General features: G+C 46.0%; 2 protein-coding genes and 1 long non-coding RNA gene across 8 annotated transcripts in view; 2 read left to right on the plus strand and 1 right to left on the minus strand.

The window, feature by feature from the left end:
• The window catches only part of GFPT2 (glutamine-fructose-6-phosphate transaminase 2), a 45,698-nt gene extending 44,801 nt beyond the window's left edge, over positions 1-897 (plus strand). Inside the window, exon 19 of the mRNA XM_070792311.1 lies at positions 46-897. Coding sequence (XP_070648412.1) covers positions 46-90 — 45 coding nt within the window. The 3' untranslated portion in view covers positions 91-897. The remainder of the gene's footprint in view (positions 1-45) is intronic.
• Positions 564-9,696, minus strand: LOC139184010 (uncharacterized). The gene is made up of 2 exons (XR_011567426.1): positions 7,861-9,696; positions 564-4,937 (listed from the first exon to the last, which is right to left on the minus strand). It is a non-coding gene; the product is annotated as an uncharacterized lncRNA (long non-coding RNA).
• A 139-nt stretch (positions 9,697-9,835) lies between these two features.
• The window catches only part of MAPK9 (mitogen-activated protein kinase 9), a 68,103-nt gene continuing 53,558 nt past the window's right edge, over positions 9,836-24,380 (plus strand). For 2 of the 6 annotated variants that reach the window (XM_019963701.2, XM_019963702.2), the window contains exon 1: positions 9,838-10,059. The gene's annotated coding sequence lies outside the window, so the exon portion shown is untranslated. Of the gene's footprint in view, positions 10,060-11,021; positions 11,096-24,380 lie in introns of all 6 variants that reach the window. The other 4 variants (XM_019963700.2, XM_070792314.1, XM_019963704.2 and 1 more) reach the window with 4 other exon arrangements.

A 24,380-nucleotide genomic window follows, 5' to 3' on the forward strand; every position in this document is an offset into this window, starting at 1 on the left:
TTGCTGAGACCTGTGGGTCTGAGCAGCTACCTTCTGTCGTTTTAGGTTGACTTCCCCAGAAATCTGGCCAAGTCTGTAACCGTGGAATGAGAAGCTAGAGGAGACCACTACCACCTTCAAGACCTGTCCCAGTGAAACCAAGTGGGAAGAAAAGCTGGCATCCGGCGTGTTCTCAGTAGATCCCGATAGAGCTTGACAGCTTTGATGTGCCTTGTACCCAAGTGCTTTGCTTACAGCAGGTAGTGTTTTCTCTGTGTCCTGAAGTCGCCAGAGGAGAAGGGAATCATTGTTTACACATGGGGATCTGAGCAGACTCTTCCAATACCGTGCAATAGAGATACAGCTCTCTTCAGAGTAACTGTGAACCTTTTTTAACCAACACTAAAGACAAAATATTTATAATGACAGTTGTATAGCTTTTAAGTTATTTTTCTAGTATGTGGCTTTCTGTAGCCAACGGTGCCCTCAGGCTACCCAGTGCACCCAGTCCCCTGGCAGGGAATGTACATCTCAGATTTGAGTGCCAGGCATTGCCCCTCTGGACTCTTTTCTCCTTTCCCATCCTCTCTTGGCTGCTACCGAGTCCTGTCCTCTGACCTCGGGGAAGCGCCCTCCCACCATCTTCCTATGCCTCCATAGGTCCTATCAGACCTCAGCTCCTTTCAACAGTGTCTTCTCATCTTAATCTCTCTGACTCTCCAACTTCTCTCTCATCTCATCATGGTTCTTTTTAAGCCCAGGCAGCATTTTGGTCCCTGCTCCTGCCCAGAGTAAAAACAGCCTGAAAAATCCCATGCAAGAGAATAGTTTCAAGTGGGCTACCTTGCCCTATGTTTAAAAGCATGCACAATCAAAGTACTATGCAATTTTAAGACAATAAATAACAGTAAAATTGTGTGTGTGTGTGTGATTTTTGTTAATCTTGTTCTTTTTGTGTACATATTTTTTGAGGGCTCCTCAAAAACTGAGCAGTAACTCATGGGGGCAGCCCTGTTTCTTGGTAGCCACTGGCATTGTCCCCATACCCATGACCTGTGTGCTTCTAGGAGGAAAATGAGGACTGTGTTAACAGGGTGGAACAAAATGCAGGAGGTTTGGAACTCTGGAATGAGAATCCACTCAACAGATGTTGGAGGAGGTTGGGCCACGAGATGCTGCTTGAGATGGCTGCCCAGAGCCTGCACACAGCACACAGAGGTGAAACTCAGATTTGTACTTTTTTCCCCAATGATCCTATAAAGTCACCAATTTTATTAATAGAATCAGGCAGGAAGATAGAAAGCCAGAGAGCCAGTTCTGGAGTTGGAACTTGGCTCCCTATGAAAGTGCTATCCCAGACTGCACGAATGGTGTCTTCACGGCCACTAACTGACATGTGGGGCTCTAGAGTACCAGCAGACCTTAGTTCTGGATTACCTGTGGGCTATCCAGTGACTTTTCCTCCCCCTTCTAGGCTCTCCCCTGAATAACAGGGGTTGGAAACCTGGGAACTACGTTTCCAGCTGAATTCCACCAGCAAGAAGCACTCCTGGGAGATTTGAAAGTTTAGAAATTGTATTATTCATTGGGAAATTCATATCACTTATTTCTGCTCTGGCAGAAGTAGATGGGGAGTCCTATTGTGGCCCTTAGCACCAATACACCCACTGTGGCAGTGCTCCCTAAAGCTCACCCATCACTCAGTGCTCCATGCTGTGCTGGCCACCAACAGAGGCTTCCTGGGGCTCCTCCAGCATCCCACTTCTGAGAGCTTGCAGGAACCCAGGGGCCCTGATGGCATTCTCAGACCTTCCTTCTGCCCTTCTTACAAATAAATAAGGGTGTAAATTCTGCTGGAAATGCCTGCTCTGGTTTCTGTCCTCCTGACCAAACAATGACCAGTACAACTTTTGAGGTTAGGAGACTACAAACTAGCCAGAACATCTTTATCTGAACAACAACCAGAAAAAATGTATTTCATCCTTCACTCCTGAGGTGATGACCACCCTCACTTCCATACTAATCGATCCCTTGCTTTTCTCTATAGTTCTGTTTATCACATTCACACAATAATACTCAAACAAAACTACTACCTAGCCTTGAAATCAGAGGACAAGCACACACCAGCCATGCAGAGAGAGAGCAGCACTGCCCACACTGGGCAGAGGCTCCAGAGGAGGTGAGCAGAGCAGGCTTGGGTCATGGTCTGACTTGTTTCTCTAGGAGGTGACAAGGCCCTTTCTGGGGGAACTTGCAAGCAAAACCATGAGTGAGTTTGAGAAACAGGGCTCTCCACAGTTGGGTGCCTAGCAAGACTGAGGTGTCAACCAGGTGCTGGACATGCAGCAGAAGCCTGGTCAGTGAGAGTGGGCTGCTCTGTCTTCTATTCCTGAGCCCGCCATGGTCTACTTCCTGCTCTCGGGGAAAAGCAGAAAACCTCTGTGAGGGATATGTGTCCTCAGCAGAGCCTAGGAGGAGAGACCCTCATTATACATGGTCAAGTCAAGTACTGATGAGAATCTGGGCCAGTTCTCCTGAGCATTCTGTCCTCAAGTAAAGAAGGTGACCTGATGGAAATGGGGGTCTTGCTGATGACAGTCCATGTGGTTCAGCTGCCCTCCCCATCAGTGGCAGAGCTGTCACTCTGGGGTCACCTTTCACCTTCCTCCAGGAAGTCCCGCCTCATCACTCATCTCTCTTGCTTCCTGTCTCTTATAGTCTTCTTTTGAATTCCCTTCTTTGTTCTGGTGGAGCACATCCTTCTTGAGTAAAGATGCTGGGAGGTAAATGTTTTGAGGCCTAGCATGTCTAGAAATGACTTTATTACTCATACTTGATTAAAGGTTTAGCTAATTATAGAATTCTATGTCAGATAAAAATATTTCTTTCAGAATCATAAAGGCAGTGATCCCTTATCGTGTTCTCAGTATTGCACCTGAGGAGTCCAAAGTCACTCTGGTATGCCTTTGTCAGTGACCTCCTTATTTCCTTCTTTTTGTTCCCTGTGTTCTCAGATATCACAACAAGGTGCCTTGGATCTCTTTTCATTTAGTGTTGATTTCAGTCTGGTTACTCATAACTGTCAGGTCGGGTTGTTTTCTTGAGTTACTTTTTTGTAGACTTCATTTTTCTTCTCTAGCCTTTCTGTTATTCAGAGGTGAAGCTGCTGAAGCATATATCTCAGGGGTAGAGCCTTTGACTACAGAGGTCAAGCTACTAGAATGACCTATAATTTCTTATTCTTTCTATTATTCATCTTCTCTTTTTGTGCTACTAATTGGGAGGTTTCTTCAGTTTTCTCTCCCAACCTATTACCAGATTTTTCATTTCTTCCAAATGATTTAATTTCCAAGAGCTCTTTTTTTTTTTTTTTTAGCTCTGATGTGTTTAACTAAAGCCCATAATTTATTCATATGTCCATAATTTGTCTCTAATTCCCTTTTCCTATTCAGGGATATCACATGTCTCCTTTTGGCTGAGTTTCTCAGACTTCCCTTGTTTGTGATTGCTTTGACAGTTTTGAGGACTATTGGTGGGTATTTTGTAGAATGTCTTACACTTGGATTTGTCTGATGCTATCCTCATGGTTAGACTGGTGCTCTGTGTTTTGGAGAGGAAGACCTCAGAAGTAAAATGCCATTCTCATCATTTCATATCAAGGGTACATACTATCAACATGTCTTATCAGTGTTATGTTAAACATGGTCACCTGACTGAGGCAATGTTTGTCAGATTCTCTATTCCCCAGGGCTTTCTGGGGAATCCACTTTCCATACTGAACTCGTTAGAAGGAAGCCACAATGCCTACCCCACACTTAAAGAGTAAGGGAAGTAGGCTTCACTTCCATAGGAGGGACGTATCCATATAAATTATTTGGATTTCAGTACAGATTTGTCTGTTCTTCCCTACTTTTTTGTTGTTAAATCATCTATTTCTATTACTATGAAACTCATGGATATTTATTTTTATTCTTTGAGTCACAACCTAGAACTAGGTTACTTTTATTTTGTTGTTCAAATTTTCCAGCGATGGCTACTGGGAGCTCCTTCAGCTGGCTCCTGTGGCATGCCCCCTTGTTTGTGGATGTGCTTCGGAAGCACTTCCTTTATTGCCTACAGCCTGCTCTAGGCTCATCTTGGATATTCCCAGCCCCTGCCCTAGAATCAGCCTTTGCTCTAAGGACCCCTGGTTTCCTTTATTTGAGAATGGCATTAGAAACCAGACCTAGGCTCTGGGTGTGCTACTCCTAGGATGTCATCACTTCTAAGCCATCTCAGCTGAGAGCACAAGACATACTTTGTGTGCTGAACTTTTTTTAATGGTGGTTCTTGTTTCAAGGCACGGAAAAGGCAATGGCACCCCACTCCAGTACTCTTGCCTGGAGAATCCCATGGGCGGAGGAGCCTGGTAGGCTGCAGTCCATGGGGTTGCTAAGAGTCCAACACGACTGAGCGACTTCACTTTCACTTTTCACTTTCATGCATTGGAGAAGGAAATGGCAACCCACTCCAGTGTTCTTGCCTGGAGAATCCCGGGGACGGGGGAGCCTGGTGGGCTGCCTTCTATGGGGTGGCACCGAGTCAGACAGGACTGAAGCGACTTAGCAGCTTGTTTCAAGGATGCAATATTTTTTCATATCCTCTGAAGCCTGCAAAGATTTTTTTTTTTTTTTTCTGTTAGAATTTCCTTCTCTACATAGCCTGTTTTTCTGTTTGATTTGTCTAAGTTTTCTTTGCCATGTGACCTTGGACTGTTCAGTCAGATTCAAGGTAGGCTGAACAGTCCTAGGCACACAGTGGCACTTATTTTGATGCCGAGATTCACCGCTGGTCAATGTGGTAGGGGACCTGTGGGCAGATGGAGGGTCAGGCCTTTCCTTTAGGCTTCAGGGTTGGTCAGACTTGCAGAAAAGTTTTCTAGTCCCTTGCCTTTGGGCAAGGGTCCAGCAACTGGTACTCTGGAAAACACCGGAAAAGGAGGGCTGAGGATCACTGCATTCAGTCATGGGGCCATGGGTTCCCCATTCTCATACAGCTCCCATACTTTCAGCTATGCCCCCGGCTCAGACACCCTGTTTCTTATCACTGGAGAGTAAAATCCAGACTTCTGCCTTTCCCAACTGTTTTCTACCCTTTCTCTTTCCATGTCCTCATATGAGACTGACTGACCAGCATGGGAGTGAGAGCCCTGAAGGGCAAGCTATCACAGTCCTCCTATGGGGGGTTTTCAAACTTGATTTGAGACAGAGAGAGCAGAAGGTGACATGGGGAGAAGGAAGCTGACACAGGAATGCGATGGGACAGAAAGCCTTCCTCTGGCTGCCAAGGCCTCACCCTAGCTCTCAAGCCTGTAGTACTGAGACCAGCTTTACCCCTGCAATCCCTCAGGTGCTATCGTGCAGGAAACTCCCCACATTGTCCCCATTGGTTTAAATGCAGTATGGCTTTCTATAACACAACTGAGACAGTACTGATTTGAACCCTCTGGCACATCTCTGGTCCTGGTAAGGGCTGGGGAGAAGACAGAGAAGGGCTTAGGGGAGTGGAGGGAGAGCAGGCCATGTGGGGGGAGGCTGAAAGCCGACTCCACATGGAACCGAGGTTCAGATAAGCTAATCCCTTGCCCAAAGGACCATAACTGAAGTGGAGAGCCTGACCAGAACCCAGGCGAAGAGGCCCATATGGGATGGGGAAGTGGGCAGTGTCTGTAGTATCCAGGGCAGGGAAGGGCAGCCAGAAACAGATTCTAAAGGGCCTCCTCATGAGCGGGCCAAGGGCAGAAGTCCCCAGTCAAAAACCAAGCCAGGTTTCCCGCTCTGACTACTCCTCCTCACTCACCCCTATGGCCTATCTCCAAGACCCAACAATTCCACCTCTTAAAGTTTTTTTTCCTTTACATTAAGTTTGCTTTGTATAATTTACACACATTAAGTCATCTTTTCTGAGGTGCACAGTTCTGAGTTTTGATACATATACAGTCATATGCCTGTGTGCTAAGTCGCTTCAGTCATGTCCGACTCTGTGCAACCCCGTGGACTGTAGCCCATGAGGCTCCTCTGTCCGTGGGATTCTCCAGGCAAGACTACTGAGTGGGTTGCCATTCCCTTCTCCAGGGCATCTTCTCAACTAGGGATTGAACCCATGTCATAGTCATATGAGGGCCACCATAATTAAGATACAAATAGAGTATACCCAACAGAAATACCCCAAAGGAAAGCTGATTGTGGGAGAATTGATGCTTTTGAACTTGGTGTTGAAGAAGACTCTTGAGAGTCCCGTGGACTGCAAGGAGATCAAACCAGTCCATCCTAAAGGAAATCAGTCCTGAATATTCATTGGAAGGACTGATGCTGAGGCTGAAGCTCCAATACTTTGGCCACCTGATGCAAAGAACTGACTCACTGGAAAAGATCCTGATGCTGGGAAAGATTGAGGGCAGGAGGAGAAGGAGATGACAGAGGATGAGATGGTTGGATGGCATCACTGACTCGATGGACGTGAGTCTGAGTGAACTCTGGAAGTTGGTGATAGACAGGGAAGCCTGGTGTGCTGCAGTCCATGGGGTCACAAAGAGCTGGACACAGCTGAGCAACTGAACTGAGCTGAACTGATCATCCCAAAAAATTCACCTGTGGCTCCTGGTAATTATCTCCCCCTGCCCTCTACCTTGACCTCTGGCAACCACTAATATGACTTTGCTTTTCCCAGAAGGTCATATATATGGAATCATGTGGTCTTATGTTTGGTTTCTTTCACTTTCTGTTTTTAGTACTTTTCCTTGTTGTGCACTTGCCATCAGGCCAGCTGTCAGGCAATATTCTACTGCACAGATATACCACAGTTCCTTTCCATTCACTGAATTATGGACACATGGGTTGTTCCTAGTTTTTGATTGTTTTGAATAAAGCTGCTATGAATATTCTTTATGTGAACATGCTTTTATTTCTCTTGGGTATATATCCAGTGATGGCATTGCTGGGCAATATGACAGGTGTATGTTTAATGTTATCAGAAACTATCAAACTGTTTTCCAAAGTGGATAAACCAGTTTGCTTTTCCACCAGCAGTGTATGAGAGTTGCACATCATTGCCAACACTTGCTATTGTCTTTTCTAATACAGCCATCCTATTGGGGTGTGTAGCGGGGTGTGTACTGATAGTGGGTTGTAAATCAATTTGCATTTTCTTAAAGTTTTGAAACAGTTTTAAAATCAGTTCCTTCCTCTTGACACCTGCTGCCTTGGCCCCAGGCCAGCTGTCATCTTCTCTTACAAGGGCTGTAGCAATAGCTCTTTAATTGGTCTTGTGATCTTAAGTCCCTCATCCCTGAAACTTCATGTGCCTTAATGATCTTTCCAAAACAAACATCCCATCACATTGCTCACTTCCTTTCTTAATACTCCACAAGAGCTGCCCATTACCTCTATAGCCAGGTCTCCACCCTGTGATGCCCCAAGGCCCAGTAGGTAAGGGGTGAGTGAAGTTGCAGGCAGGTGTGGGTAATAGGGAGTTAAGACTGTGGTGAACTAGGGGCTCTCACCTAGTGGGACAGCTGCCACTTAGTTCCAGCTGAAACTATGGTAATATGAACCTCACGTTGCCAGAGCTTTAACTATTAGGCAGACAGTGAAACCAACAATCCGAGAGTTTTCAAGGTGAAAGCTCCCAATTTTTAAATGTTGGCAAATAAAAAACATAGAAATATAGAAAAACTCTCAGGGTTAAACAAGGCATTCTGGGAGCTGAAGCCAGCCTATGGGCCTCCAGTCACCTGTGCTAGTCCACCCACCTCAAAGCCCTCATAACTTTCCAGTATCCCTTCTCCATCTCCAACAAGAATAGGTGATGTGTGGTTCCCTGAACACAGCGTGCAGGTCTTACCGCTGGGTCTGAACGCTCTGTCTGTCTGAAGCACTGGCCCAGCACATTCCTGCTGGCTTTCCATCTTCAGCTGGGGCTTCCTCTTGTCCAGGAGGCCTTCCTCAACTGCTCTTCCCCACCTGGCAGGCTAGATCAGCTGTCAGTCATGCCCATACATTCCCCTCTCCCCGATCCCTACAGTTCTCAACACACTTGTGGCAGGATCTTCTCACTTGTTAGCCCCCACTGGAGTTCTGTACACTCTTCCAAGTACAGACCAGCTCCCTGACCCCTATCCTGTCACTTCGGCTGTGTCCATAAAGGTTCACTGTACGCCATAAGCCGGAAAGCAGGATCCTTTCAGAAAGCTCTACATGAAATGCTGTCCTCTGATGGAGTGAATATGTGTACAATGATTTTTGGAACTCACTTTGCAAGGGGTGATTGCTGCAAAGTCAGGACTGCAGTGTATCTGAGAACGGGTGCTCCTTCCTAATCTGAGAGGCACCGAGGAATGCTTCTTTGTAAACCAACAGTTCTGACAGCCAGACCTCATTAGTTTCCCATAATCCTTGATGGTGGCAATTTTTGCTCCCTGTTTTCTGTTGTGCATCCAGAGCAGGTAGCAGTATGGTTGGGTGTGGGCAGGAGCCTATCAGGTGGGCCCTTATCAGTGTAGGCAACACTCAGGAACTACAACTTCAAACAGGGATGAGCCATACTTAGTTTTAGAAAACTCGCTCTGGTAGCCAAGATCAGGGTGGCCTAAGGGGAACTCTGTACCTGGATCCCTTCCTCTACACTACCCCTCTTCTGAGGTCCTGGTACCCCCAGCCTGGCCCTGGGTCACAGGCTTGCCAGCCTCCCCAAATTCTGCCACTCTGCTCCGTGCCCCTTAGCTTCCCCATTTGCAGGGTCCTGCTCCTTCCCTCCAGTTTGGCCCCTACCCTGGCCACCCTATGAGGACTGTTCTCCTTTACAGTTCACAAGTTCCTCCATCCCCAAAGTCCCCTCACCCCATCCACTGACCTCCGAGATTTTCCCCAATGGGTCCAACCTTCGTGCCTCACTTCTAGCTTTGCTTATAGAAACACGGATCTGACAACAACTCTCCCATCATTTCACACCTTCAGACCTGCTGGAACCAGATCCAGAGGCTAGCTGAGGGAGACGCCTCTGAAGAAGGTCACTGCCAACAAATCACAGGTCCTATGGGCCCTCAGCATTGCACTCCCTTCCCTCCATTTGACTCTGCCATTCTCCTCTGAGAAGACCCAGGAATGAATGCTCCTTTGTAAAACCACAGCTCTGACAGCCAGATCTCCTGAGTTTTCCATAATCCTTGATGGTGGCAATTTTTGTTCAAGAGGCTTGAACTCTGCTCCTGGCTCACCAGCCAGTCTTCTCCCCTCTGTCACTGACCTGCCGGGGCCTACATATGGCCATCTCCTCCCATGCCCCTCCTCGGCTTCTGGCAGCAACCTTCAAACTCCTTCACAGTGAGCAAAGGAACCCAAGGTCCATTCCTCTCGTCTCCACGTCCTCGCCGCCTCCGCCTCCCAGTCCTGGACGCCAAGGCCCCGGCTTCCCCTCGCCCTGGCTCTCTCCTCAAGGACCTTCTCGGCCTTCCTCCAGGCCGACTCGCTACTGTCAGTCTGCACCTGCAAGCCCAGCGGCCCGGCTTTCGGTCCCGTCAGTACCCCTCTCCATCGCCTCCCAGCGCGGTGTTCGGCCGCCGTACCGAGGGCGCCTGTAAAGCTCAGTCAGAGCGCCGAGCCGGGCTTGCGTCAAGAAGACGCGAAGAGATCGGCAGCACGGCCGCCGAGCGCCGCTCCCAGAAGAACTGGTCAACCAGCGCCGGGCTCGGCCCGCCTCCCCTCCGGAGCCGCCCGGCAGTAGCCCCAGCCCCGCGCGCGCGCGATTGGCCGCGCCCGCCCAGCTCTCCGCTCGCTGATTGGCCGGCGCGCGGGTCGGTCAGGCCGGGCGCCGCGGCGGCGGCTGCAGCGGAGGAGAAGCAATCCAGACCGGAAGGGTCTTAAGCGCCCCGGCGCCCCTCACACCCTTTGCGGCGGCGGCGACGGCGGCGGCGGGGCGGAGCGGAGGAGAGCGGGGCGGGGCGGCCGGCCGAGCCCGGAGCAGCGGAGCCGCGAGCAGCTAGCGCGCTGCGCCGCCAGTCCACCCGCCTGCCCTCTCCCTCTGGCGCGGCGGCGGGGAGGCGAGGTGAGCCCGGCGGGCGGGTTAGGCCCAGCGGGGACTCTGGGACCGAGCCTCGCCGGGGAGGGGCGGCGGGAAGGCCGCGAGGCCAGGCTCCGCGAGGACAGGGTGGTGCGGAGCGGGAAGACCGGGTTCTGTGGGGTCTGCGGGGTGCTGGAGACCCCGGCCGCAGCCCCTCTTCCTCCAGGCTGCCGCAGTCACCCCCTTACGCCCGGCTGTCCGCGCCCCAGAGCTGCTGGCTCGCTCCCCGCTCTGGCCCCGGCAGACCTGCTGTAGGGTCTGTGGGCGCCCCCTCCCCCGCCCCGATTGTTTGGCACCCAGCTGCATACCTCCTCCCGGATGCTCAGAGCCTGGGATCTGATTCCTGCGACCTTGGCGAAGGCACTGATCCTTGCTGTTCCTCTGTTTTCCCCTAGGCAAAGTGGGGGAAATGTCTACCGTTTTGGACAGTGTTGTTGTCAAGCTCCATGAATGTGTGTGAAAGGCCCTGGGCAGGAGCCCGCCCGGTGCACACTTGTGGAAAATTGGGCGGGATACTGCTCCTTGCTGGTTTGAGTGTAGCAGACTCCGCCCAGAGTCCCCCATCCTCGTGCTCCCCAAGTGCCTTGTCATTGCATACTCGGTGCCCAGCAGTGCCTGAGCGGGCCCTGACCAGCTCACCCCCGACAAGTCCCCCAACCCGGAGCACTGGTCTCCTAACCAACCCATTTTACTGGCCTTGAACCCTCAGCTCTGTTTACCTCAGGACCTTTGCACATGTATCCAGTGATTGGAGTTGCCTCCCGGATCTTTGCACAGCTGACTCCTTCTGGTCCTTCTCCTCACATGTTTCAATTTACAGAATGCTTTCCTTGACCACCCTTTCTCCTCCTTTAGTCATTCTGTCTCATTACATTACTTTTCTTCCCAGTATCTGGTTTGAAACTATTCTATTGATTTGCCTGTTTATTTTCTGTTTCTCCCATTAGGATTATAGCTTTATGAAAACAGGTAGTTGTCTGATTTGTCCACTGCTTTATCCCCAGTGCTTAGAAAGCACACAGTAAGTATTCAGTAATATCAGTTAAGTGAGTAAATGAATGAATGACCCTGCCAGCCTGTTGCCTCTGCTTTCTGTTTATTTAGTGACTTCTGACTAACTTGTGAAACTTACATGCAGATGGTAGGTTGCTTTAGTTTTGTGAAACATTTTAATGTCCTTGACCCCTTTATTTGGTAACTATCAGAACAAGCTGTAATATAAAATCTGACATTTTTATAATGTTTTAGCTGTAACTTCCTTCCTCGCATTCAGGACACATTGAATTCTACATTATCTAGGTCAGCTTTCTGCTCGGCCCTGGGGACACAAAGTCAGTAGCAACAGGGTCCCTTCCTCCAGAGAGCCCAAGAGACCAGCAGAGAAAGGAGACATGCAGACAGTGCTCGGACAGCTTGCTGTAGAGGGGCTGTGCTGTGGAAACTTGGAGGAGGCGGTGGTGCTTGGCTGGTGCTGGAGTTGACTTGAATGGTGATGAGAAACTTGTCAGGTCCAGGGGAAGACAAGAAGTGGGCAAGGGCAGGGTGAAGGAGGAACTTCAGCCCAATCAGTTGAGTTCAGTCGCTCAATCACGTGCGACTCTTTGGGACCCTATGGACTGCAGCACGCCAGGCTTCCTTGTCCATCACCAACTCCCAGGGCTTGCTTAAACTCATGTTCATTAAGTCGGTGATGCCATCCAACCATCTCATTCTCCGTCATCCCCTTCTCCAATATTCAGCCCAATATTGGGGTCAAAAATTAGCCTGTGGGGCCGGATGTGAGAGATTGGAGTAGTGGAGACCCTGGAGAACCAGACGCCACTTACCCAGCAATTTTTAGAAAGAAGTCAGAATTTGAGATTTGTATCTGTACTCTCTTCATTTTTAATTGTTGGCAGTAGCTTATTTTAAAATGTTTTCAGTGCTGTGAGCCAAGCAAAATGCAGACCTCATTCAGTTTTATTTCAGGATTGTCGGACTCCGGACTTCAAGGCAGGTTGTTTAGGAGGGAAAAGTTGCAGTGAGCTAGAAAGGTAGCACACAACTAGGGGAGCTAGTCCCTAATTGTCCAGGAACTCTCTTTTGTCACTGGAGCCCTGTGATAGCAGCTAGGAAGCCTGCTAGCCTCCACTTTCTACACAGGAGGAAACAGCCTCCCAGAGTTTCGGCAGTCTGTTTTGTAGCAAGCAGCTGGAAAGTGAAATTTGAACCCAGGTCTCCCGCAGATCAGCATTCTTTCCTGAGTCCCTTAGCTCTGAGTAGTCTCTTTGGCTCTTAATTTGTTCTGGAAGAATAAAATCCAATCTAGATATCGTTTCCCTTCATTTAACCCTTTTTTTTCCCCTTCAAAAGGATCCTACAGGGTTAAAAACAATCCTATTTTGGCACAGTCATCTCTGAAGAGGAATTTTCCTGAGTTTCTTGAGGAGAATCTACTCCTGAGAACTTAACTTTTCAGGACACCACTTTAAATAATTTGTTGACAGATTAAAATGTGTTTATTTGGCCTTCCTAAATAAATGTTAGAGGGTACACCTCAATTTGTCTATTTAAAATAAAATATCTTAATTTTCTGGATAGAGAAAAGTGCCAGATGACGCAATTAATAGTGAGTAAACCAATTTATTTCATGATATATGAGGTAAAACAAAACCACATTTTTTCCTTAACATTGTTGATTTGGCAGTAGGAGGGCATGGCAGCCCACTCCAGTATTCTCGCCTGAAGAATCCCATGGACAGAGGAGCCTGGCAGGCTTCAGTCCATAGGGTCGCAAAGAGTCGGACATGCCTGAAGTGACTAACACACGTGCGTGCACAGCTGTCTCTGATCTAGTTATACTTGGTTAAGAAGGTGACATTTTTACATAATTTTCCTTAAGAATTGTTAAATTTGTATTTGCCCTTCTGTGATTGTATGACCTGGTTTCAACAACAGTCTTCGTTGTAAATGTTTTATTATGAGAGATCTCAAACATGTGGGAAAGTAAACAGAGTAGTATCCAGCTTCAGCAATCACTAATCACTGGCCAACCTGGTTCCCCCCTGACCTCATGCCTGCAGCTCTCACACACCCCCAACACACACTGCACTATTATTTTCAAGCAAATCCTAACTATCGTGTCATTTCACCCATAAATTTTTCAGTTTACATCTGAAAAATTTTAAAAATAAGAATTCTTTCAAACTTGGAAAAGCAGTAATTAGTCATTCTGTAATATCAAATAGCCAGCCAGCACTCAAATTTCCAGTTGTCTCATAAATTTTATAGTTTCTTTAATAGTTTCTTCCTTGGAATACAGATCCAGATAAGGACCATATATTGTGATTGGTTGATAATGTCTTTGAATCTGTAGATCCCTCTTTATTTCTGTTTTTCTTTTCCTTGTAGTTTATTTGCTGACGCGATAGTATTTCTGTTATTGGGATTTTACTGATTGTACCTCTGCAATGTCATTTCTTGTGTTTCTCTATTTCTTGAAAATTTGTAGTTGGATTTAGACAAGGTTTGGTTGGATTCAGGGAGCCTTCTTAGGTGGGGTGTGCGCTTCCTCTAGAGGCAAATAGTCTTGATTGGCTCACACTATGATGTTAGCTACTGTTGATACTCAGTGCCTGGACCCTTTGAGTCATTAAAAGGCCATATGGGACAAGTTTGTGTATCTTTTGCACAGCAAGAATTCATTTTTTATAAAGCACTGTGGGTCTTTTCAGATTTTAAATTGGCCTTTGGATTGCCAGTTAAAATATTTTTAACTGGTGCCTCAAATCCTCTTTGGAAAATGTTGGGGTGTAAATTAATAGATATAAAAATAATCAGCAATAGTAGTCTCAATTTTAGCATAGGAATTCCTTATAGCTAAGGAAATTTACTAGACATTTGAAAGTGGAATTCAGCAAATTGATTTTCTTTAATTTCATTCGGTTTCTTGGTTCATTTTTTTTGTTTTTGGATTTTATAAAATATTCTACTCCCCCTTTCTCCTAGCTAATTTTACCTAAGAACCTTTCTTAAGCAAAGACTACATACTCTAAAACATTTCAGGAATAATAAAAATAGATTCTAAGGATATATGAATTACAAATGAGGTGGATTTTTTTTCACCTCCCTTGTGGCTCAGACGGTAAAGAATCTGCCTGCAGTGCAGGAGATCCCGGTTCAATCCCTGGGTCAGGAAGAACCCCCGGAGAAGGGAATGGCAACCCACTCCAGTATTCCTGCCTGGAAAATCCCAAAGACACAGGAACCTGGAAACAACTGAGCAACTAACACTTTCACTTTTTCAAAAGCGAGGTGTTAATGTTAACTCTCTTTATATTAAATAAATTCTGGCCTGTTTTGAGGTTGTTATTTAAAGTATTTCCATACCTGAATTATTTGGCATTAGGAGAATGAACAGTGTGAAAATCACCTATTAGTCTGTCTTTCCATAGGCCAGCATAGGAAAAACCTGGGGATTTGGCTTAAAAACAAATTTTATTTAGAACAAGTTTTTTAAAAAGCATAGCTCTACTCCCTACAATGATTCTGAGAGAAGGAATAATAATGATCGCCTGTAAAACAACTCCTTTTCCTTAAAATATATATATTTATACATGCACATATATTTCTACAGAATTGTAAATAATGTAATTTGTTACACTGTTTGAATATTGTGTATCTAAATTGATGCTGCTACTAGTTTGATTTCAGAATATCTAGGCTTAAGGATGCAAACCAGGTAGTGAATCCCCCAGCTGTGATTCTGGAATCAAATCTGTTTTTCTAACTCTTAACTCTCAGAAACATAGCTACTATTATATGTTGTAAAGTGGATGACTTCTAAAAATTTCATGACACACCATCTACCTGTCACAGCCTAGAATGAAAAGTAAATTCTGTGCGTTGCCTCCTGTCGTGTCTTTCATGGAGGTGCTCACCAGCGTTAACCATGTCATCAGCCTTTGCACTCATCAGGGTTGAGTTCACATATTCAGAATGCAGATATTTGGAAGAAGCAGAATGGGTGTGGTAAGATCTGTTCTAAGGTCGGCTAAGGTGAATACTCTGGCCTGTGCTGAGTACTGTGCTAGCTGTCCGCTGAGGTTGATTCTGCAGTTATCCCTCTTCTACAGATGAGTATAAGTGCTTGCCCAAGTTCACTCACCCAGATAAATGGCAGACCCACTGCCCTCTGACTTCAGAGCTGCCTTGCACTTACCATCCCATTTAGTTTTCCTTTAACAAGTATTTACTGGCACCCACTGTGTAATTAGTAGAGGACTGAGAAATAGAGGAGCTCACAGAGTAGAAGTGGAGATAGACTTGCAAGGCAAACGAATACAGATTGTGGTGCTCAAAAAATGGGGAGTGCCTGTCACGGTTGGAAAGGAAGCCCTACTGAGGAAGACTTGCAGAAAAGCAGGTGCTTGCCCTGGACTTGGGAAGATGAAGGTTGGCCAGAAACACAGAAGCGGGAGGGAAGTCATTTCAGGCAGAGAGACCTGAAGGTGTGCAGGAGCTGGAGTCTGCTGCTCCCAGGGGGCTTGATAATGCTTGAGAGTGAGCCAGAGGCCCTACAGAACGCCTCTGCTGTTCTCAGGAATCGGTCACTATTGAAGGAACTCAAACATAAGAGTAGTATAATCACAAATCCTTTTCAACAAATCTCTTTAATTCCTATTTTGAAATAAGTACAAATCCTAAGAGGTTGCACAAATAGCACAGAGAGGCCCTGTGCCCCCTTCACCCGGTTGCCCCCGATGGCTGTGTGTTTATATAGCTGTCGTGCAATACCAGAGCCAGGCAGTTAGTGTCGATACAGTGTTTGTGTAGTTCTATGTCATTTTATCACATATGGAGGTTCATATAACCACCATCGTCATCATCAAGATACAGAACTATTTCATCATCCCAAAGATCTCCCTTGTACTACCCCTTTATAAACACACTGTCCTCCTTCCCCCCCACCATCCATAACCCCTCGCGACCACTAATCTGTTCTATATCTCTGTAATTTTTCATTTTAGGGATGTTGTATACATGGATTATGGACCTTTGGAAATTGGCTTTTATCACGAAAATTTCATAATGCCCTATGACCTACCCCAATTGTTGTTGAACATCAGTAATTCAATCATTTTTAGTGCCGGGTGGTAGTCCATTGTATGGATGGATGTACAGCACTTTGTTTAACCACTCACCCACTGAAAGACATCTGGATTTCTTCCAGTTTTGAACTATTATAGATATAGCTGCTTGAGCATTCGTGTAAAGGTTTTCATGTGCACAGATCTTTCTCATGTGGTGTGTGTGCTGTGGATTGGAGGTATCAGGAATGGAGGCTGGGAGAGCACTTTGGCTGTTCGTGTGTCTCGGGCACAATGAGGCCTTTACTCACAACATTGAGTATCAGGGCTGGAGGTGGGGAGACTGATGACTGCAAGGGGCCAGTGGGAGGAATTCTTGCTAGATCCTTAGGATCCAACTGTGAGTGACATGATAACCAACTACTAATTGTTATTCTGTGTCATAGTATATGCCATAAGTTAAGAACTGATGTTCAAAAGAGTGGCCCTGAGATGCTGTGAGGTTTTTGGTTATTCAGAGAAGATGAAAGTTGTGCTAAGATCCCTGGAGAAGAGAATAGATACTCACTCCAGTATTCTTGCCTGGAGAATTCCATGGACAGAGGAGCCTGGTGGGCTACAGTCTTTAGGGTCTCAAAGAGTCAGACACGACTGAATGACTAACAAACACACACGAATACTATTTTTAATAAGAATAAAGTAGGGAAAAAGAACAATTTGATTAAAACTTTTAGCAGCAAGCATTGAAACAAAGAAGGTGACTGTGACAGTCTGCTTTTAATCACAGCAGTCAGTTTATTTAAATATTGAATGCCCTGGGTATTCTGAAGCGTTAGTGTGATTAAAGGTTTGATTCTGTGGATCACTGCATTATCTTCACCATCAGAAGAAAAGTGTCTAGGTGGGTTGAAGCCAACAAGATAAGATGTGAAGGTCTGTGTTATTTTGTCCTGGTCCTAACTAGCCCTTTGACAATCACTTTACTTTCTAAATAAAATTAGAGATATTCCAGTAGTATATTGGGAAGAACATGGATATTGTAGTCAAATACACCTCGGTTCAAATCCAGGCTATGCTACTCTCCAGCTGAGAATCTGGGCAAGGTACTTCCTGTCTCCAAGTTGTTTCCTCATTTGCAGGGTGAGGATAGTACCTGGATCTCACAAGCTGTTAGGAGAGCTCATATAACTGTGTACTGAGCCTGGCCCACTTGCCTTCCTGTCTCCAGTCTCATCTGCCTCAAATCCATTCTCTGTAAAGGGGTCAGGGTGACCATTCTTCAGCTTTTTATTTAAAAGTGTTTAGTTTTTAAAATGTGAAATATGTGCATAGGTAAAAGAAAAAAAAAGTTGTAATGTCAGGAGTGAAAGTCTGGTTTTCCACTGTTTCTCTGCACTTGCTGGCGTATTGTCTGTGTTTGTGTAGTTTTCTGTACATTGGCATTTACTGCATGTACTCTGCTTTGGCTTGTTTTATTTCCTGACATATCTTAAACATCTTTCCCTATCAATGCCTGAAGTCCCTGCATTGTCTTTAATGGCTTTATGATGCTTTTATGCCGTGATTCATTCAGTCATTCCAAGGGTGCCTTTTAGATTCTTTCTAGTTTTTGCCTGCTTACAAGCAGCGCTGCACACATCCTTGCACAGTTGTCTTTACATCCTTGTACATGTGTATTTGTCAGGTGCTTTTATATAGGATTGTAGTTGCCAGGTCAGGAGTCATGCAGATTTTTCCTTAGATATTACCTGTTTTACTTCCAAATAGTGTTTTACGAATTTGTGTAATTCATACTAACTTATACTCACCAGTATATGTGAAAGTACCTGCTTTGTCACAACTGGGCTGTTACTTGCATGCAGGTCTTGCCTCCTCCAGGAAGCCTTCCTCTGCATCTGCCTCTCACTCACACATTCCACCTGTTCTCTCCCTCTGCCCTCTGCCTACCACTCTGCTGGACTTCTGCCATGCAGACAGTGCATACCCCCAAGGACACTTCCTGAGTGGTATGATAATTATGTGTTGGTGGTTTGGAGGGAGAGGATTGTCTGATGAGTACTCCATGGTTTCCTTGGTGGCTCAGAGAATAAAGAATCTGCCTGCAATGCTGGAGACCTGGGTTCGATCCCTGGGATGGGAAAATCCCCTGCAGAAAGGAATGACAACCCACTCCAGTATTCTTGGATGGAGAATTCCATGGACAGAGGAGCCTGGTGGGCTACAGTCTACGAGGTGGCAAAGAGTCGGACATGACTGAGCGACTGACACACAGACACTCAAACACACACACGTCCCTCGTGTTTGGTACACAGGAGGCTGTCAGGAAATGTTTGTTGGGAGAAGTCAGTAAATAGTAGCTGACATCTCCCCAGGTCTCACACTACATGCTCTCCACTGTTGTTTCCCATTTTGAAATGTTATAACTGGAAAGCTGTGGTGGAAAGCTGTGCTGTGCTGTGCTGTGCTAAGTCACTTCAGTCATGTCCAGCTCTTTGTGACCCCATGGACTATAGCCCGCCAGGCTCTTCTGTCCATGGGATTCTCCAGGCAAGAATACTGGAGTGGGTTGCCGTGCCCTCCTCCAGGGGATCTTCCAACCCAGGGATCAAATCCATGCCTCTTCCATCCCCGGCATTGGCAGACAGGGTCTTTACCACTAGTGCCATCTGGGAATCCCCAGAAAGCTATAGTTAGAGCTAATTTTTTTATTTAGAAAAGTTAATCAGAGATTTAATACTGTATTTACAGTACCTGGGTTGTTTATATTTAGAATACTCAGATCAGATCAGATCAGTCGCTCAGTCGTGTCCGACTCTTTGCGACCCCATGAATTGCAGCACGCCAGGCCTCCCTGTCCATCACCAACTCCCGGAGTTCACTCAGACTCACGTTCATCGAGTCAGTGATGCCATCCAGCCATCTCATCCTCTGTCGTCCCCTTCTCCTCCTGCCCCCAATCCCTCCCAGCATCAGAGTCTTTTCCAATGAGTCAACTCTTCGCATGAGGTGGCCAAAGTACTGGAGTTTCAGCTTTAGCATCATTCCTTCCAAAGAAATCCCAGGGCTGATCTCCTTCAGAATGGACTGGTTGGATCTCCTTGCAGTCCAAGGGACTCTGGAGAGTCTTCTCCAACACCACAGTTCAAAAGCATCAATTCATCGGCTCTCAGCCTTCTTCACAGTCCAACTCTCACATCCATACATGACCACTGGAAAAACCATAGCCTTGACAAGACAAACCTTTGTTGGCAAAGTAATGTCTCTGCTTTTGAATATGCTGTCTAGCTTGGTCATAACTTTCCTTCCAAGGAGTAAGTGTCTTGTAATTTCATGGCTGCAATCACCATCTGCAGTGATTTTGGAGCCCAGAAAAATAAAGTCTGACACTGTTTCCACTGTTTCTCCATCTATTTCCCATGAGGTGGTGGGACCGGATGCCATGATCTTCGTTTTCTGAATGTTGAGCTTTAAGCCAACTTTTTCACTCTCCACTTTCACTTTCATCAAGAGGCTTTTGAGTTCCTCTTCACTTTCTGCCATAAGGGTGGTGTCATCTGCATATCTGAGGTTATTGATATTTCTCCCGGCAATCTTGATTCCAGTTTGTGTTTCTTCCAGTCCGGCGTTTCTCATGATGTACTCTGCATATAAGGTAAATAAACAGGGTGACAATATACAGCCTTGACGAACTCCTTTTCCTATTTGGAACCAGTCTGTTGTTCCATGTCCAGTCCTAACTGTTGCTTCCTGACCTGCATACCAATTTCTCAAGAGGCAGATCAGGTGGTCTGGTATTCCCATCTCTTTCAGAATTTTCCACAGTTTATTGTGATCCACACAGTCAAAGGCTTTGGCATAGTCAATAAAGCAGAAATAGATGTTTTTCTGGAACTCTCTTGCTTTTTCCATGATCCAATGGATGTTGGCAATTTGATCTCCAGTTCCTCTGCCTTTTCTAAAACCAGCTTGAACATCAGGAAGTTCCCGGTTCACATATTGCTGAAGCCTGGCTTGGAGAATTTTGAGCATTACTTTACTAGTGTGTGAGATGAGTGCAATTGTGTGGTAGTTTGAGCATTCTAGAGGTAGAGAAAAAAATTTTAAAGCATTTCTTTAAATGCTCTAAACAGGCTCTAAACAGATAGGAATGTTCCTCCTGCCCAATGTTTATTCATAGAGTGGGTAGATTTTATTCCAGTATCCTGGAGGGGATACTACAGGAGTCTCCAATGTTGAAGAAACAGAGGTTTTCAGTTAGAGCAATTCATTTGCCAAGCGGCATGGTAAGTGGGGAGGGTGTAGACCTGAGGCAGTTGCCTTTAGCAAAGGCCATGCCGCTTCCTAACCTTGAGGCATCCATTCACCACCCTCGGGTCTGTAAGCGCAGAGTGTATCCTCCTAGGAGCTTTCTCAGTGGATCATTGGTTGGCATTTATTTAGTAATGTTGTATGAGAGGGAAGACAGGCCCTTCCTCCTTTGAGGAGCTCCTCGCCTGGCAGAGGGAGGCGGAGGCAGACCTGCAGAAGCTGAGTGACAGGGCGGTGTGACGGGCAGTGGGTCCCACTGCTGGGAGCCGAGGTGAGGAACCAGCACCTGAGTGATGGGAGTTAAGTCAGGGACTCCACCTTCCATGTGTTGGTAATGTGGTTGCCTGAAGAATTCTTAGACTTCTCAATTTGGTTGATGTCCATTTTGTTTACGGCTATTTCTTTTGTTTGTTGTTGTTTTTTAGTAGCTGAGTATTGTCTGACTCTGTGACCCCTTGGGCTGTAGTCTGCCAGGCTCTTCTGTCCATGGGATTTTCTAGGCAAGAATACTGGAGTGGGTTGCTATTTCCTTCTCCAGGGGATCTTCCCAACCCAGGGATTGAACCTGCGTCTCCTGTATTGGCCGGTGGATTCTTTACTGCTGAGCCACCAGGATCACGAGGTCCATTTTGTTGAAATACATCCAGGAGTTGACTTCATTAATAGTTAATTTACATGCTTTCTTCTTTTGGCTTGGGGTTCTTGCTCTTGCTCTCATGAAGCCCAGGCTTGGCAGAGGAGGTGGCTCTAACAGATTCTTTGTTAAGTGACTTTTTTTTCCTGCCTGATAAGGACAACTTATTTTAATTTAAAAATTATTTAAAATCTTGAGATGAAATTGTATTAATTATTTACCTAATGATGTAATATAGGGGGCTTCCCTGGTGGCTCAGATGGTAAAGAATTTGCCTGCCATGCAGGAGACCAGTGTTTTATTCCTGGATTGGGAAGATTCCCTGGAAAAGGGGATGACTTTCCACTCCAGTATTCTTGAATGGACAATTCCACGGATAGAGGAGCCTGTGGGCTACAGTCCATGGGGTCGCAGAGTTGAACACAACTAAGTAACACAATGATGTAATATACTCCCCAAATTCACAAAAGCTAATCTAATACTGTACCAGTCAGAGTATGGGTTACAGCAGCTGTAGCAGAGAGAGTTCCAGAATTATTCAACATGACCTAGATTAATTTATGCCAATCTCAGTGTGGATAGGTGGACCAGAATGGCCCAGCTGTGTCCCACATGGTCGTTCAGGACTCTGGCTGGTGGGTGATTCTAGTATCTTCACCATGTAACTTCCATCTCTGGGAGTACAACTACTCATCACCCAGCCAACAGCAAGGAAGAAAGATAGATGGGAAGGCAAGCAACTTTCTGTTTAAAAAATGATCTAGAAGTAACATCCATCAGTTCTGCTCATATCTTATCAGGTAAAAGTTGGTCCTCTGGCCACACCTGGCTGCCAGGAAAGTGGCCAGATGTCATCTCTGGCTGGACAGCTGTCTGTCCAGCAAATGAAGGGAGGAGTGGCTCCTGGAGTAGGTCAGCAGCCTGGTCCTCTCATACTGTCCCTTGGCCTCTTCAGACTTGTCCAAAGTCAAACTCTCCAACTGTGCAGTTATCTCCTGCCTACCTTCCGCTGTTTCACCTTTATTTCTCCCCATCTCCTGCAGGGCAACAAGTTACACACACTCTTCCTCTAAGCCACGCATTTCCTTCACTTCCCCAGCTACCATGATCCTGCCATTTTTGTCAGGTCTGCCTGTTTTGAGCCCTACTCACTCTAGTCACTCCCTTTCTCAGCTTCCCGAATGACCTCTCTGAGAAACAAGTCTGAGAGCCTGTGCCTCTCGTGCTTTGATGCCTCCACAGTCCTTAGGCGCACGTCCAGACCCAGGTGGGTCCCAGTGGCTTCCAGGGCTTGTGGTGATCTGGCCTTGTTTTCTGTCTCCAGTTTTTCCCCCACAACCCAGCAAAACCAAATCTCAAATGGCTTGTCATGCTTAGAAGGCACCTCCAGCTCTTCCCTGCACCCTAAACCTCTGTCCTCTGGCTTTGGGGCTCTCCTTGCATTCACTCTCTTCTGAGTGTACCCTCTCTGTAAACTCGAAACCCAAAAGGCAGGCAGGCTGGCTGTTCTGGCAAGAGACGTGGTCCACAGTGGTACTCAAATGCTTTGTGAATGACCATCATGGCTGATACATTACTATATGCCAAAGAAACAGCAGATTTTATTGGCTCCTGGCTTTTTGCTGAGTCTGTCTCTGATCCTTTGCATTTGTACTCCACTGGTCAAGCTGAGCAATTCACCATGTCTGAGCACAGACAGTTTGAGCTCTGTGCTTCTGCACTATCTCTGGCAAAATTGTTCAGGGCAAATGCCCCCTCCTCCATGAAGCTCTTCTTGTCTTCTGCACCTGCTGTGGGTTGAACCTCTTGCCTTTCAGATTTATTTACATTTTGCTTACGGCACATACCTCTTTGTAACTTAGATTACAGTAAAGATAACAGACTCATTCCTCACATTTCTTCCCCAAAGAGTGAATTAGATGATGCTTCAAGACCAATTCCTGGCTGATCTTGCCATGTCTTCTGTATTATTTATCACTTTCTTGTTCAAAGGCACCCCATAAATGTTGAAATGAATTGTCTCAACCTCTTAAAACTAAAACTAAATTAAGAAAAGGATATTCAGATGTCAGTAAAATGGAGTAGCATCACGAGGGAATCATGAGCTACAGTGTTATAGGGTCAGATCTGCAGAAGTATATTGAATGCTAACTCCGTCCCAGGGCCCAGGCACCCCCTGTCCTCCTGCCCTGGAAATACAAGGTGCCGCGGTGATCAAGATGGACCTGCCTCTACCCTCTGAGAGCTTAGGGCCCGCCTCTCACCACTGCATGGCTTAGCCAGCTCACTAAGCTTTGGGTCACTCCAGTGCGACACGGGGCTAGCGATCCCTGTGGGTCATCGTGAGCAGTGTGTTAGTTTATCTAGTGCAGTGCTGGCCTCCCAGAGGCAATCCTCAACCGGTGTGCAATGGCTCTTGGTCAAAGTGGCCGCTGGTGCTAATAGCTGTGCCTCAGCCACTGCCCTGAGAATGGTAAAAAAAAAAAAATGAAGCAAATATAAATTTGATTTGATTCTTTGTTCAGACTTGTTATTGATAAATTTATTTCCATTTTTAATGGAAGTCCTAGACATCATTGTGTTGAAATATTTATCACCAGTACCAAAAATTCCATGAGTAGACATTAAATGTTAGGTGGTAGAACAAACAGTCAAGAAGCTGGGGCCGCTGTAAAATAAAATTTAAATTCTGTGTTTTTAAATAGTGTGGAATACTTAACCTAAATGATTTTATTGTTGGCTTTTTAATTTTTAAATAATGACCAGTATACATAACTTGCTAACTTTTGAATAAACATTATCAGACAAGAGCCAGGAAACTAAAGTAAAGGTAGCTTCCTGCCAATTCATTTCTGTTTGTTTTGTTTTCTGTATAAAATCACATAGGCTCCTGCAGCGTAGAAATCTTAACTTACTGTCTAAACCACAAAAAGGCTGCTCTGGAGCTGCCAGTTTATACTCACACCTCATGATTAACATCATAGTGTCCATGTTATTGACTGTAGGTTATGACAGAATTCTCTGCCTGTATTGAAGCCCACTAGTGACGTGGGCTGCTGGGAATATAAGCTAGCTCCAGAACCAGCTCGAAAGTTAGGAACGCACTCACCAGTATGCATGGCTCTCACAGATGCCACCAGCCCTCCAACACCCTGTTGTCTTTAACTTAGCACTTTTATAATCACTTTGACATCAGATTTGCTTTCTGGTTCATCCCTTTAGCCTGAATTTGTGGACAGAGCAGAAGCCTGGTTCATTTGTTTTTCTGTGTGGATATAGACATGTTCATTTTGCAA

Source organism: Bos indicus, chromosome 7 (assembly GCF_029378745.1).
Source record: "Bos indicus isolate NIAB-ARS_2022 breed Sahiwal x Tharparkar chromosome 7, NIAB-ARS_B.indTharparkar_mat_pri_1.0, whole genome shotgun sequence".
NCBI classification, from domain to species: Eukaryota; Metazoa; Chordata; class Mammalia; order Artiodactyla; family Bovidae; genus Bos; species Bos indicus.